Here is a 15,867-nt window from a genome sequence, read left to right on the forward strand (position 1 = left end):
TGGAATCACTATGATAGAACTGCACAGCCAGAATAACATCCCTCCTCTGATTTCTGATTATGCAGTGAATTTGAGTGGCATAAATCTGCTTTTTGAAAATGCAGTGAGAGTTTGAAGTCTAGGCATGTAGCCTGAATTTAATCTAAAACTCCTACCCAGATTTCCAACAGATTAAGATTTTTCACGGTTTTTAATTCAATCCCAATACCTTCAATCCCAATCTTTGTGTTAAAAAAAAAAAGTAGGGATAACAGCTCACACACTGACCAATCAGATGCCAGAAATGACAGTCAATGGGCGTGGAAAACACATTTCATCCAATCATGGATAGAGGTTAGAGGAACTCCAACGGTGCTTCATTTGCTCATTCGTTGGAGTTTAATCCGTTCATTCCTGCGCTCTGTGTGTGCGCGCGCGCATGAGTGGGTTCACTCCGATTTCACTACTTGTTTATTTCGAGATCATAGTTTTCACTGCGGTGGGGTCTTCAGCTGTAAACACTGAGAATAATGAACTGTGGTGAAAACTTTGTGCTGGGTTTTTGGGCTGTTTTGATTTGAATTCCCAGTTATTTATCGCTATTTTGGGTGGGTTTTCTTCTTCTTCTTCCTTTTGGAAATGGATCGGATGAAGAGCTCCATGCAGCAAGTCCCGAACCCGCTGCCCAAAGTGCTGAGCCGCCGAGCTGGTGGAGCAAACAGCATGGATATGGAGAAGGAGAACTTCGAGCGCAGCCAGGTAACAAACACACACACACCATGTTGTCGAACCCTGATTTGGCCCAAACCAGCCAGCATTTATGAAGCTTTTTATGGATCTGGACAGGAAGTGCGTCTTGATCTAAAGTGCCTTTGAATGCAGGATGTTCCCAACTTTTCTTTGCACACCGGAAATCGGTAAACAAACATTGTTTCTTTCCAGGCAAAGTCTTGCACAACTAGGCGGCTGTGATTGCTCCGCGCGCGCGCACGAGCGCGTGTGTGTGTGAGCGCGCGCGCGTCCTGGCTGTTTCCGGGCATTGTCTAACGTCACCACAAACTCCATCACCATATAACTACATAATCATAAAGGCCAACTGAAGCCCATAATTGCCCTTCATCATACTTTAAAATAACTGTCTTTATCTCATGTATAATAAGTATTGGGACTGCAGGGTGGTGTTCAGACTCTAGCCTGTGGAGTCCAGCTTGTAGTATTTCTCATTATTCACTAATACAATCTGATTTTGTTTTGATGTACTGCTGAATGTTGAAATCTGGTCAAATGTCATGCAATTAACCAAATACTTTTTAACACTGGTTGTCAGTGTTGGTGTGGTTGACAGAAATGAAGAAAAAAACAAAAAAAAACCCCATGAGGTATAAAAAAAATAAATAATAATAATATCTGTACAGAAAGTTAATTTATGTGTATCGTCTTGTTAAACTGCTCTATGTGTCTACCAATGTCCTAATCTTCCATGTTTAAGGGCACACTAGTTTCTTAAATGTGTCTTGTAGATATTTATTGGCTTCCACAATCAATCACCTTGGCCTTTAAATATCTTGGCTTATCGAAATCTGCAGCTGGGTGGGGGTTTTACAGCATGGTGTCGTATCCATGCCACGTTTCCCAGTATTGAAATGGTTGAGATATACTTTTCAGACTGACGTGCAACTAAAGATTAGACTATAGTGGTGATTTTGCAGCTTTGATTTACCTGAGAACAAATTTGCCTCAGAGTTTGGATAATGGCTTGTTGTAAGGAATGGGCAGGAAGCGATGGCGAGGAAGTTCTCCACACAATCACCAAGCGGTGTCTTATTTTTGGCAGGAAGAGAAGTTGTTCCCATCTGAAATATTTGAGGGGCGTTACTTTGTTGGAAATTGCGGCTATGGTATCACGATAACCGAACCTCATGGCGCATTCCGAAGCGTGGGGTCGAAAATATGCTTTCTCATTGTGCTTCCTGCCTCTCTGAGGGTCCTACACTCCCCCTCCCTATACAGAGACAGCTGGAAAGTAGGTCACACTTTTCATAAGGCATGCTGCATTGCATAGTTTTACTGGTGGGGGGGCTTGTGGTAGGATTTAAGCACTGCAGCATTGTTCTTGGTTTTCACTTTTGTGTTTCTACATACCATTGTGTATGTATATATGTGTTCTTTTTCTCCTTCGCCCTGTGAAACTAATTTCTTACAAGACTCCTGACTGCTGAATGTGTGGTTATTTGTACTGTATCACTGCCTACAGTTCTGTATGTGTGTAATTATATATATATATATATATAGAGACAGAACCAGCTCAAACGTACTAACACATTTAAACATATTTACTCAGGCAGTGTATAAGTAGGACAGAGGAATGGATTAATGTCTCTGGTCTCATGTGCTACATTTACAGTGGCGGTCACTGGGTCACACTATGAGAAGTGTGCATGTCCAACACCATCTATTGCAATCTCACAGACTTGTGCTTCGTCATGCTTTGTGAATGCAAAATCAGATCGTCTTACTGATACATATTCAACCCATTTCTTCCATTTTTCTTGAAAGCTCTTTTCCATCATATAAATCTTTGTAACATCTATCTAGTTATCTAAAGTTGGTCTCTCTTGTTCTTACTGCTTTCTTTCTGGTTGCCAAAAGCACATCAGATATTTATTATCTGGTACTAGTGAATATATTTTTATGTATGTAATTAGTGAATCAGATTATTCGAAACACCACAGCAAAACATTCCTTCAGGTAGTTGATCCATTTATTTCAGTAGGAACATAGTCATGCGCAAACTCCTGGCCATAATGTTTATACAAAGTTTGCTTAAAAATCTTTAGCTATATACAGACAGATCAGCCCATCATTTATTTATACACCATCATTTATCTGGTCATAATTAGAAAGACAAAAACAACTTTAATTAATGCTTTTGTGTTTGCTCAGGTCACTTTTTGTATTCTTTAATTAATACCTATAGTATAAAATGTACCCAGTGGATGCCTGTGAATCAGTCTGGATCTGTTAATTGCTACAAATTTAATAATAATAATAAAAAAAACCCCACAGCTTAAACTACGCACTTTTTAAAAAATATTTACTGTTCTAAAATATTCCAAATGCAGCTTGTATAGCAGTACAGATTTAATGTCCTCTAAAAATAACTCGACACACTGCTATTATCGTCTAAATAACTGGCAACAAAAGTGAGTACACCCTAAGTAAATGTTCAAATTGTGTCCAAAGTGTCAATATTTTGTATGAGCACCACTGTTATCCAGCACTGCTTTAATCCTCCTGGGCATGGAATTCACCAGAGCTGCACAGGTTGCTGCTGGGATCCTCTTCCACTCCCCCATAATGACATCACAGAGCTGCTGGATGTTAGATACATGGTGCTTCTCCACCATCCCCTTAAGGATGCCCCACAGGTACTCAATAGGGTTCAGGTCTGGATACATACTTGGCCACTCCATCCCCTTCAGCTTCCTCAGCAAGCCAGTTGTCATCTTGGTGGTGTGGGTTCGTTATCATGTTGGAAACTGCCATTCAGCCCAGTTTCTGAAATGAGGGCATCATGCTCTGCTTCAGAATATCACAGAACATATTGGAATACATGTTTCCTCTCAATGAAGCGCAGCTCCTCAGTACCAGCAGCACTCATGCAGCCCCAGATCATGATGCTACCACCACCATGCTTGACTGAAAGCAAGACACACTTTTCTAGGGGCTCCATGGACACCATCTGAGCCAAACAGGTTTATCTTAATCTCATCAGACCACAGACATGGTTCCAGTAATTGATGCTCTTTGGAAACGGTTGTCTTCAGCAAATTGTTTGTGCGCTTTCTTGTGATCCAGCTTCAGAAGATTCTTCCGTCTGGGACGACGGGAATACATACCGTCTTGCTGCAGTGTGTGGCGTACGGTCTGAGCACAGCAGTAAACCTTCTGCTTATGCATCCTCTAAAGCAATGCTGCAGCACTCATGCGTCTGTTTTTTGAAGCAGCTTCTGCACCTGACGCACAGCACGAGGACTCAACTTCTCTGACCGACCCTTGTGAGGTCTGTTCTGAGTGGAACTCGTCTTGGAAAACTTTAGTATGACCTGGTCACTGTACTGTAACTCAGTTTCAGGGTTTTACTGATCTGCTTAGAGCCTGGGCATCTTTGTGGAGAGCAACAATTCTAATTCTCAAATCCTCAGAGAGTCTTTACCATGATGTGCCATGTTTTAAAATCCAGTGGTCAGTATTAGAGAATTGAACTCAAAGCACCAAATTTTAACTGCTTTAATACAAGATACATACATTTCTATGGTCCTGTCAAGCTAAAACATGAACATGGTAAATAGGACATGTGGCTTTGCATGGTTAAGCCACATACAGCTGTCATCAGCTATTTAGACAATAATGGCTGTACATGGAGTTATTTTCAGAGGACAGTAAATCTGTACTTCTGTACAAGCTGCACATTGACTACTGTAAAATATATTCAAGTTTCATCTCTACAGTATTGTCCCTTTTAGAAGATGTACTAAAATAGTTGCTGAAATGTGAGTATATGTCCATTTTATAAATCAGTTAGGCCAACTGTTAATGTTTTGTTCTGTGTGTGTGCTCTACTGAGATACTGTGTTGTGATTTCAATCAAATGAGAAGGTGTTGCCAAAAAGCTCTGTAATGACATGAGTACACTAGGCCTTGAGGTCCAGGCATGAGCTCTCTGTTGTGGCTTCGGTCTGGAGACGTGGCAGCCATCCAGCCGAACTTCTCAGCTCATGAATTCTTCAAGGATGCAATATGGCTATATTTAACTGTTGTGGTTTCAAGCAAAAACGGTTCGCAAATTGATCGGCTTGCGTAGTGCCGAACCTTTTCATAGCAGAATCCGACTAGTCGATTATAAACTGATGAAATACGGCACAGCAAGATTTCTCATCATAGACGACAGCCGGGCTAATTTAGGCCGGTCTATTTCAATGCTTAAGTGTGCGTATATCTCAGTGTGGCCTTGTTATTTTAGCTTATCCTCAGAGGCTATGTTCCCACGTTCCTGTCCTGTCCCTGTTAAAAGTCCTTGGCCTCTAGAGCTTTTTTTTTTTTTTTCCTCTCTATTTTAAGGTTAAACGGTTGTCAGTACAAAGAGTACGGTTATTATGGTGTCACAGTTCTAACAAAATACAGATTAAAGTGCAAACATGTTTTCTATCATCATCTCATGATTTTGGTTTTTTTTCAATTGGGTCAAGTTCCATATTTCTTTTTTTTTTTTTTTTTTTCTACTTTTTTTTTAATTCCTTTTGTGTCCAAATGTGACTGCCCCTGAATCTCACAACTTAATTATACCTCTGAATATCTGCAAAGGTGACACAGAAAACTTTCTGGATCTATCAATCACTGCTGTGGTGCTTCTTCGCTGCATTTATACCGCGTTCGTAGCTTCATCATTGGTCAACCCCAAAATCTTGGTACATTGATGCACACTGCCAAACCTTTTTATACATGCAAAGAAAAGAAAGAAAGAAAGCCGTGGAAAAGAAAGACAGGCTAATAATGACGGCATGATCTATTTTTACACCCAGTACATGCATCACTTCCTGTCATGCTTCTTAGCCTTTTTTCCTAATTTAGCAGTAACCAATGTACATTCGCTCCCATAGTGCAAAAATTCCCTTGTGTTATGCCCCTTTATCTCTCTCTCTGATTTTTATATTCTTATTTTAATTCCAGTTGAAAGAGTGTGTCGTAGCCCCCATCACCACACCCCATTATCTATTCAGCCATTCTTATCACCCCAAACACACTCTTCCGCTATGTTGGGTATTTTGCTCTCCATTGTTCCCTGACTTTTCTGTGCCTTGCTGCTATTTTTTTGTGCTGCTTTAGTCATTTTCCCGTGCGCTGTATCAATGATCGTGAGAGAGACTAGGAGAAAGAATGCACACAAAGTCCTGAGACAGCAAAACATGCAGGCCCTGACCTGTGGCCTCACTACGCATGCAGTGGATTAAAAGATCTGCTCATCGTATCACCACACCCCATATCGGACACCTTTTGCATACAGTCTCTGTTGAAATAATGACCCTCATGTGTGCATGATAGCTTTTATCAGACAAAATGTAATTACCTCATTTCAGCAGAAACACCTGAATAAGGAGCAGTGTGCATATAAAAACACTGAATTTGAAAGATCTTCCAGAAAGCATTCATTTGAAAGTCTAATCGTGTCCATTTGTTTTGAATAAGATGAGTGGAGAAGTCCCTCGCCAGTACACACAGCTGCTCAGGCAGTTCTTGTAATAAATCACACTCTCAAATGTAAATTGTTAAATATGATATATGAGAAATCTCCTTCTTCCTCTCATACTTGGGCCACATACCAAGAGCCTGGGAGTTTGAGGATCTAGCAGACTCAAATCTCTTTTCTGGACTGAGCTCAGCTTTGTCATTCCTGGAATTTGTTTGAGGTCATCTTGAATTCTAACTCTGTCGTTCCTCTTTCTGATGTATCTTGAAGCCAGACAAGCATTTTTTTTTGTCAATCTTCTGCACGTTATAGTGTTTCCCAGCTCCTCTTTAGCTAATTAACAATACTTTTGTTCATTTGTTTTAGAGCAGGAAAAACGTTAGCATGTGCTGGAAAAAAATGTGCTGGTATGAATTTCATTTTGGTTTTCACATTTCAGATCTTCCTTTTTCCATCAGACACTTTTGTTGGGTTCCACTTGGCCCTAGACCTGATGCTCAACTTTCTCTATATATAATGTGTGTATATATATTAGGGCTGCTGCTATCGATTCTTTTAGTAATCAAATATTCTGTCGATTAATCAGGTAATTGGATAAGAAGTATTTTTTCTTTATTAAAAAGCAATGAGAGAAAATAAGACGGGTCTCTTAAAACAAACAAGTAATTTGTTTTTCTTTTTAGAAAAATGTACATTTTTGCTTGCCGAAATTGCACACAAGAATATTGGCGAAAATACAAATGCAGTTGCGTTCAAAAAGTCCCTTTGCAGTGGCTGCGTAAAGTAAGTTCTGGAAAAATATTTGTTTAATGAAACTCATAATTATTCTCGCTCGTGTATTTATTTATTAAATCTCGCACAGTATCGCGATGTGGTTTTCTTGTCCCTATTCTACATGCTCACTGCGGATAGCATGTATATAAATACAAATATTAAAATCAATTTCAAATTACTTTAGAAACAGCAAATGCACTGTAGTTTGAAATGATCCCAAACTTTGGAAATTTCATTTCCAAAAGCATGTTCTTTGGCCTGAACCTTCTCCTTGACCCCTCACTGTTTTCTCCTTGTTTTTCCATTTTTTTTCATTCTGCAGTGTCTTCTGTGTTCCTCATCCAGAGAGCTCCGGAGTTTAGTGGTTGCTGCGTCAGTAATAATGGTCAGAGGGAAACACAGAGTTTAAAGCAAATATAGATGGGTGTGTGTGTGGGGGGGGGGGGGGGGGGAGGCAGGTTAGGACTGATTTTGTTGTACATTTATCCTTTACTGTTTTACAGTGCAAGTCATTATTTTGTCTGTCTTGAATGTAAAGGCTTTTAAAGGCTTTTTTGTAAGGAGCAAAAGAAACAACACACACACACACACACACACACACACACATACACACAGACCCGTGAATTGCAGTTTTAGTACCATCATTTACTACCGCTGTAGTATAAACAACCCAACCCTGTCCGACCAATCAGACTGGAGCTTTCATCAGATCGGTAGTAGAAACTGACACAACACACTTGGTTCTGATGGATGGATCAGCTCCGGGGAGGTGGGGTGGGAGGGGGTAAGGAACGCCTTAGCTGGCCGTGCACTGTACCAGTGAGTGACGTGACCGAGCCTTGAATAGCATGCCTTGTTTTGCGAAGGCTTGCTTTTTTTTTTTTTTTTTTGCAAACAGAATTGAATTCTTTCAGGTTTTTTATCATTAATTTTGAAAGCGGTGTCCTTTTAAATATCGTGATAGGGTTTCTGTTCAACCATACCCCTTTTTTAGAGGATTTTTTAAAAGTAACAAAACAGTTCTGTAAGTTGAAAGTCTTCAGCATCAGTTCTGTCTTGCAGCTCTAAGGGTTTGATCCCAAAACTCTTGGATGCTGTCGTTGTGAAATTCCTCTGCATGTAAACCCCTAAACCCCACCCCCCTTGTTTTCGTGTGGGTTTACTCCTCATTCTCTTGTTTCCTCCTACAACTCCTCAGCGGCTGGATTTCCTACTCAAATTGCGTATAGAAGCGAGTGTTTGTTTGTGTGCGTGTGCCTTCATGTGCCAACAGCTCTGCCAATCCGTGTGCGTTCCAACCCGGTATTCCCATTATATTGTTCGTCTTCATAACCTTTTGTTGTGCGTTTTGTTTATGCACCTGTAGGTCCAGGGAGCAGGGATCTGCTTAAGCAGTCCACAAGACTAAATCTGATGAGATCCTTTTACCCTGGTGTAGCAGATGGCAGCCACACGAGGGCAGCGTTCACTAAAACTTGCCCCTGGTTTATGGCGTTATAAAAGTTAAGGACGTTCAGGGTGTAGTGTAACGCGTTGTCGAAGCAGTGTAAAGAACCTGGGGGGCGTTTATTGTGCGTGTGGGTGAAGTGGATCATAGTGAGAACGCTGTAGATACACAGTCTGGATACTGGTGCTTTTATGATGTAGGTTTTTAGAGGATTTGGCATGTTTTTTTTGCCTGCATGTAGAGTACATGTTTATTTTATTCTGGATGCTTCATTGGACCGGTGTGAGTGAAAAGAGGACGGGACATCAGAGGACAGGAGAAGACACAAGATACCGATCACCGGGGGCACATGTTGAGTTAACGGAGCCCCTCCACTAGCGTCCATTCTCTCCTCTTTTTTCCCCCTCTCTCATTTCCCCTCCCGCCCACCTCTCTCCCCCTCTTTCTCCCTCTTCCCTCCTTACATTTAGGCTCGAATGTGCTTCAACAACGCCTCTTTTCAGCGATGGATCTTAGTAAAATGGTAAGCCCTCGCCTCGTTCCTCCTTCTCCAGCGCCGCTTCGTGTTTCTCGGGAAGCCGGGGTATTGGGGATGGATTTGGGGTTTTCGGGGGTTGGTTGGTTGGGGGGGGGGGGGGGGGTCGTTCTCTTTGGTGCGATCAAGTATGTTTTGTGTCAACACTTGTTTCTTTTTAACCGCTGCCGGATTGCTATATTGTAGCCGTGTGCGCGTGTCTGCGTGCGTGCGCGTGTGTGTGCGTGCGTGCGTGCGCGCGTGCGCGCTTTCTGGCTCGGCATTTCTCATCTTCGCTCCATGAACGATTCTTTATAGAGACGTAGCCAGCGGCCAAGTGGGCCGGAGATATAAATGATATATGGGTCGTGTGTGTGTGTGTGTGTGTGTGTGTGTGTGTGTGTGTGTGTGTGTGTGTGTGTGTGTGTGTTGTGATGGTGTTTAGCTCTAATACCGAGCGGGTGTTTTTTTTTTGTTTTTTTTTTGTAAAGAGGTCTCGTCGCTGGATGACTGAGCAGCCTACTAATGAAACTTCCTAAGTGGTTTCCTTTATCCGCTTTCACACAACACTGCTTGTGTCCGGGCTGAAAGTGTTCTATGTCTGTCTGTCTGTCTGTCTGTCTGTCTGAAAATGCCCTAAACTGCCTGACCCTATGTGGAAAAAGTAACTGCCCCCTAAAATAATACCTGCCTGTGCCACCCTTGGCAGCAACAAGTGCAATCAAGCTTTTGTGATAACCGACAACTTTCCATTGCCTTGGAACCTTCAGCCCAGAATTGCTTTAATTCAGACACTTCTGAGGGGTTTCAAACATGAACTGCCCGTTTAAGTTCATACCACAGCAACTCATTCGGATTTAAGTCCGGACTTTGACTAGGCCACTGCAAAACCTTAATTTTATTTTGATATTCAGAGGTGGACTTGCTGGTGCGTTCCGGATCATTGTCATGCTCGTGGTCGAGGTCGTGAAGTAATAAACCGGACATTCTCCTTCAGGATTTTTTGGTAGAGAGCAGAATTTATGGCTCCATCAATTGTAGCAAGTCTTCCAGGTCATAAAAGTTGCAAAGCAGCCCCAGAGCATCACACTACCACCACCATGTATTATGATGTTCTTTATGAAATGCTGTTAGTTTTACAAGTTACAGAGCTCACATATTCAAAGAAGTTCTACTTTTATCTCATCAGTCCATAAAACATTTGCCCCAAAATATTGGGGATAATCAAGATGTGGGTTTTTTTGGGGGGAAAATGTGAGAGTAATTTATTATAAGTCATTTATTTTGTCAGCAGTGGCTTTCGCCTGGGAACTCTTTCATGGATGCCATTGTTTTAAAATATTTTTGTTGAATAATGAACACTACGTTTTTTTTTAGATGATGTTTCTGGGTTTTCCTAGATGACTTGTGGTTGTTCTTTGAGGGTAGTTTTAGTAGGCTGGCCACTCCTGGGAAGGTTCACAACTGTTCCAAGTGTTCTGTGTGTGTGTGGTTAATGGCTCTCGCTGTGATTGCCGGAGTCCCAAAGCCTTAGAAATGGCTTAGTAACCCATTCCGGACTGATGCATGGCAGATTTTTTTTTTCTCATCTGTTCTTGAATTTCTTAAATTAGATCGCAGCATGATGTGTTGCTTTTTGAGGTCTTTTGGCATGCTTCATTTTATCCATCACTTTGTCATACACTTCACTTATGTAAGCTTTTTTCCCGTAATAAATTATATCATAACTAAAAAAAAAGTGCAATTTGTATTTACTCGGGATATTGTAGGGTAATATTAAAATGAACTTGAGATATATATATATAGCACTTTGAAGTGTTATTGTTACTTTATTATCATTGGCACCTTTTTGCATAGCTGAACTTTTGGGATTTCTCCTTACTCTTAAACCAGGTAAAGATCTTACAGTCTACTGTATAGGGGGGGGGGGGAATAAAACCACTCACCTTGAAATGTTTTATAAAGTAAAATTCTTGAAAGCCCTGTAAAATTTTCTACCGAACAATTTCTTTTTTGTAATTTTGGGTCAGTTTTATTTTTCTGTTTTGTATAATACCAAACGGTAGGGCTTTTCACCGGTACATACACTAAATATATTTTTATTTTTTTCCCCTTTACAAAAGGCAGATTTCTTGTGTCTGTCTATCCATGTCAGGACATGTATTACAAGTATACATGCTGTACAAGCGCTTCAAGCGGTCACGTGGGAGGAATTTGCCGATATTCAAAGTGTGTGGAGAAATCTCTCTGTGAACTTTTGATGCTCGGTGACACACGGAGAACTAGTTCCTCATTCTCATTCTGTGTGATCTGTCACGCCCGATCGCTTTGAAAAGTGCACTATTTTAGCTAAGATGCTTCGGTGTACTCCAAGCACGTGAACAAACCTGGTGGTGGATTAGCCAAATCTAAGATTGCGTGATTTACGGTGAGGAGAAGATTTCCGATCCACTGTATTCTGACCAGGAGGGAACAGTTACTTTAAATAAAAGAATGAATCATTATCGCTGTTAACTGACAATACAGCAGTAATGCCTGATAGGCCATTTCATGTGTTTGCTGTCTGCCCACCATCTATACACTGTCTGGCTTTAAAAGGTATTCCTGTCATGCATTGTTTCCAAGTGGTATGAAAGCATGCACTGACAGGTGGAAGATCCCTATCGGACTGATTTTGAGCTCTTTTCGGATTAGGATTAATTACATAAGGACATCATTCATCGTTTTTACTCTGTGGTTTAATTTTGGTCTGGGTGGATTTGAGGACTTGTCATTTATTTTCTTAGTCAAGTTTCCTGAGAAAACACTTAGGGGGGGGTTTACCTCTGTGGTGGTCTAATGGTTTAAGTGTGGTCTGAATAGACATGTCTGATTTTGCAGGCAGAGGCTTCCTCTGACAAAAAAAGATTTCTACCACTCAGAAATTTCCTATGCAAAACACCACATGAATAATGAAATCAACAATCCTGCAGGATGTCTAATAGGAGCTTGTATTGTATTATGTTGTAAACATTTACTGTGAGAACTAGGGGCTAAAGAACCACCTCATGGATACTTGCTCATGTCTGGGTCATTGCTTTAAGAGTATCATCACGGTAATAATGTGTAGTAAAACGATTATAAACATCTAGACACTAATCTTGTAGATATTTTGACATTTGCTACCTGATTCTGAAGGTTCAGAGCAGGTACACCTTTTTGCAAGTTTTACTATAACATACAGCCAGTTAGTGGAAGGTGTCATTTCTTGGTTCTCAATCATTTAGAAGTGCTCTTCTGTACATATCTGATATTTTTTTTTTATTCATCTACAATCATTCTTTGACTAATAAGGCACAATGGAGTGGCATCATAGGCATAAGGAGTTTGACTCGATATTAGCTGTTTAACCTCGGTACCACAAAAGACTGAATGCAACGTGTGCTATTTATTGCTGCATCAGGACCTCACATTTAAAAATGCTTTTCGAACCAGTTTTGATAAACCTGTCGCGTTCCAACGAATCAGCTCGGCTTGCAGAAACGAATAAATTCCTATCGCTGTTGACGTCGGCCCCAAATATGGGATGCCGATTTCTTGCGTAGAGCTCGCTAGAAGTGGACTTTCTTCTTTAGAAGCTCATCTAGTCATCCCGAACATGGACCTGGTCTGAAGGATATCCCAGCACTCCTGTGTACCGAAAGTCTTCAGCTTAGCAAGCTCGTAAAACTGCCCCACATGGTTTATTATTCCATTACGGTACCATTATCCTGTTCTGGTCCCTTTGACTTCCTCCCCGAGGCCATATAACCTGTGCACAAGTCTGCCGACGAGTCCTTAGATGTCTGTTTGTTGAAACCACACCGTAAACGCCGTCTACATTTCCTCAGCATTCGATGGTTGCTACAGAAGCTCCCACATCATCTGAGTCTAGCTCTCAGTTCTGGATTTCAGCTGTGCCATGCAGTAGAGAACATCTGAGTAGACCTGATTATGAATTTTAAGGCTTGTGCTTCTGCATCGAACATCACGTCGCGTTGACTGAGCGTCAGAGATACAAATTGTAAAAAGCCCATTTATTTAAAGGGTCCAGCTCAGGAACACAGCGGCTGCCTTTCAGGAAAATTACCTTTTTTTAAAAACAAGGTGGAGCAGTAGCTGGAGAAAGTAATGTCTAAAATAAACTCTCCTAATGGCTCACTGGCAGTCCTACCCTGCAGCTCAATAAAGCGTGTGTGTGTGTGTATTTAGACGGAGTGAGTGTTATTATTTAATTGTGGTGAGTTTTGTGTTAGCCGAAACTAGTTTCAATGGGTGGGAGTTTCAGGAAGCGTAGGACTATTTTTAGCTTCTTCTTTTTTTTTTTTTGCTTCAATTTAACGTCATACACAAGCCCCAAAGTCTCAGACAGCTACCTCACTCATTACTCATTATCTACACCATGTCTGGATTTAAACAGGAATGAAAGTGGTGGCTGAAGAGGAGATTGTTTGGGTTGGCTCAGTGAAGGAAACATGGGTAGAGGCCGGCATTTTTCAGCCGACAGGAAATGGGTGTACCGAGATATAAAGCTGAAAATTGGCGCTCAGCTATTATGCTTTTCCGACACTAAACAATTTGATGTATTAATCTCTCTGGAACCGTTACGCCAGACCCCTAAAATGACCCAGGAAATCAACCGATTGATATATACACATTTAAAAACCTTAGACATGATTAAAGGTAAAAGTGCTGATCAGGCAGTTTAAAATATTCCAGCTCTTATTATGGTTGGTTTTGATTCGACTAAAGAATGACATCTTTCTACAGGAAATACAAGCTGTCAGGGGGGTGACCCAGCAAAATAAAGAAGATACATGACCTGTAACCAGAAGAGGAAAACCACTGATCACACCTTTTACAGTCAGAATATTTTATAGTTATCTACAAAGCGCACAAACTGTTGATACTGGCACCTAAGAGTGTATGTTCTGAGTAGGGCTGTAATGATGTCATCATGATACATGTGGAAGTGTGTAATGACAACATTCTTTTAATCATGCATGCAAAGCAACTGAACAGCCGAGGTTTTAATCTGCACATCTCATGAAGTTAACAAATATAGATAGCATGCTGTTTTTTTGGTGGACAACCTGAGAGATCTGCGCTTGAGATGTACAGTATGATAGCTTTGGAATGCTATGCCTGGCACACGCTATACCTCATATGGTTACAGGACCATGAGCTAACGGTTAAAAATACCTCCTCGGTAGCTTTAAATCAACATAATCGATCAATCGATTCAATTTATTTTCATTTGTAGAGCACTTTTACCAATGGCCATTGTCTCAAAGCAGCGTTCTAAAGTTGTATACAAGAATGTATACGTTTGTTCGTTGATTGAGCCAGTGGCGACTATGGGAAGGAAAAAATCCCTGAGCTGGCATGAATAAGAAACCTTGAGAGGAACCAGACTCACAAGAGAACCTGTCCTCATCTTGGTCCATTCATTACAGTTCCATCATTGTTGAGGTGTGCAGTGATAGGTGTTCAAATCTAAAACCATTGGACAGGTGGTCCTGAGCCACTGTAGCAGATTGTTGATATTAATTTTTGTCCAAATTCATCCTCAAAGTTCTTGAGTTACTCAGTAACATCATGGATCTTTAGGCTGTTGATGTGGAACCATCCCCTGCTGCACATTGTCTCCTACTGAAGAGAACACCATCCATTTATATACAGCCTTTTTTTTTTATGCAATTGGTATCATAAAATCAAATAAATTATTTTTAAAAGCAGGTGATGTTTTTTCCTAAGCTATTAACCTTGAGGATATTGGTTCAGATCCCAGAACAGCCAGATAGCTTCATTTGCTAGATAATTTGGAGTTATGAACCAAATATTGAATATTCTTGACCATCTTTTTTGGATATAATTTTGATTGACTGTGTAAAGGAGCTGCAAACGGCATCTAAGAGCATTATCAGGAGAGATATGCTTGTGATGTAGAGTGGTAATATGTGTGGGTCTTAAACTTATAGCGGTGAATAGATCTGGTTTTAAAGATGAGTCCGTCTCAACTTTGTTGTTTTCCAAAAATCTGTTGTTTTTTTCTTCTCAACTCAAAACTCAATTCATTTGAATAAAATTGACGAAATCGTAGTCCCGTTCGGTGCGCATGCATCGTAAATCCAATACTCAAAACAGATATGTGCATCAGGAACCTGTGCCAGTCCTCATTTGTTATTCACGTCACTATAATAAAGCATGTAACTCATAGACAATGAATTATTTTGTAATGTAGTGTTTAATAGAGCCGTTATGTAGTAAAGAGGATTGAGGATCGTGACACTGGACCCATCCAAATCCGCTAGGTGTTTTTACGCTGACGTTCTGCTCCCTCGGGTTTGTCTTAAAGGCGGCTGAGTTAAATTTAAATTAAATTTGATCGCTGGACTAATAGAATTTCTGTAGTGTATTTCGTTCAAGTGCTGTTCCTGCGATATTGATTGTGGAGCTCATGCAAACCTGCTCAATGCTACTATGCTACTATTGTCTTTCTGTTGGCTTGTAGTTTTATCCAACCAGATTAGTTTGTGGGTCAGAAAGCTGGGGAGATTATGTGGGTATTAAAAAGTTAACGACCCATTTACTTTCGCTCTGCTTTTCAGATACACGTGTCACTCGAGGACAGATGTGCTTCGTAGCCATGCGTGCGTGGCGTTTGTCGTCATTGATTTGATTCCTAGTGTGCATAAGTTTCTAAGCACAGATGTCGGTAGATCGCTCGCAGATGCTTTGCTTAAGCTTCGGCCAGCATCAGAGCTTATAAGGACTTAATCGGGTGGTGGGGAAGTGCGTTAGCGATAGGCATAGCATAGCGTGCCGCGACCTTCGCTAGCAGTAGCGTTTGCACAGTAAACAGCACTGATTACTGATGAACTGAAC

The 15,867-nt window shown here is 40.9% G+C and overlaps 1 protein-coding gene across 2 annotated transcripts in view; it reads left to right on the forward strand.

Moving 5' to 3' along the window:
• Positions 1-366: 366 nt before the first annotated feature.
• hip1 (huntingtin interacting protein 1) overlaps positions 367-15,867 on the forward strand; it is a 41,889-nt gene continuing 26,388 nt past the window's right edge. The window contains exon 1 of one of the 2 annotated variants that reach the window (XM_083548848.1): positions 367-738. In XM_083548848.1, coding sequence (XP_083404974.1) covers positions 619-738 — 120 coding nt within the window. In that variant the 5' untranslated portion in view covers positions 367-618. Of the gene's footprint in view, positions 739-7,788; positions 8,971-15,867 lie in introns of those variants that run through there. The other variant, XM_083548849.1, reaches the window with a different exon arrangement.

This window comes from Silurus aristotelis, assembly GCF_946808225.1.
Source record: "Silurus aristotelis genome assembly, chromosome: 8".
NCBI classification, from domain to species: domain Eukaryota; kingdom Metazoa; phylum Chordata; class Actinopteri; order Siluriformes; family Siluridae; genus Silurus; species Silurus aristotelis.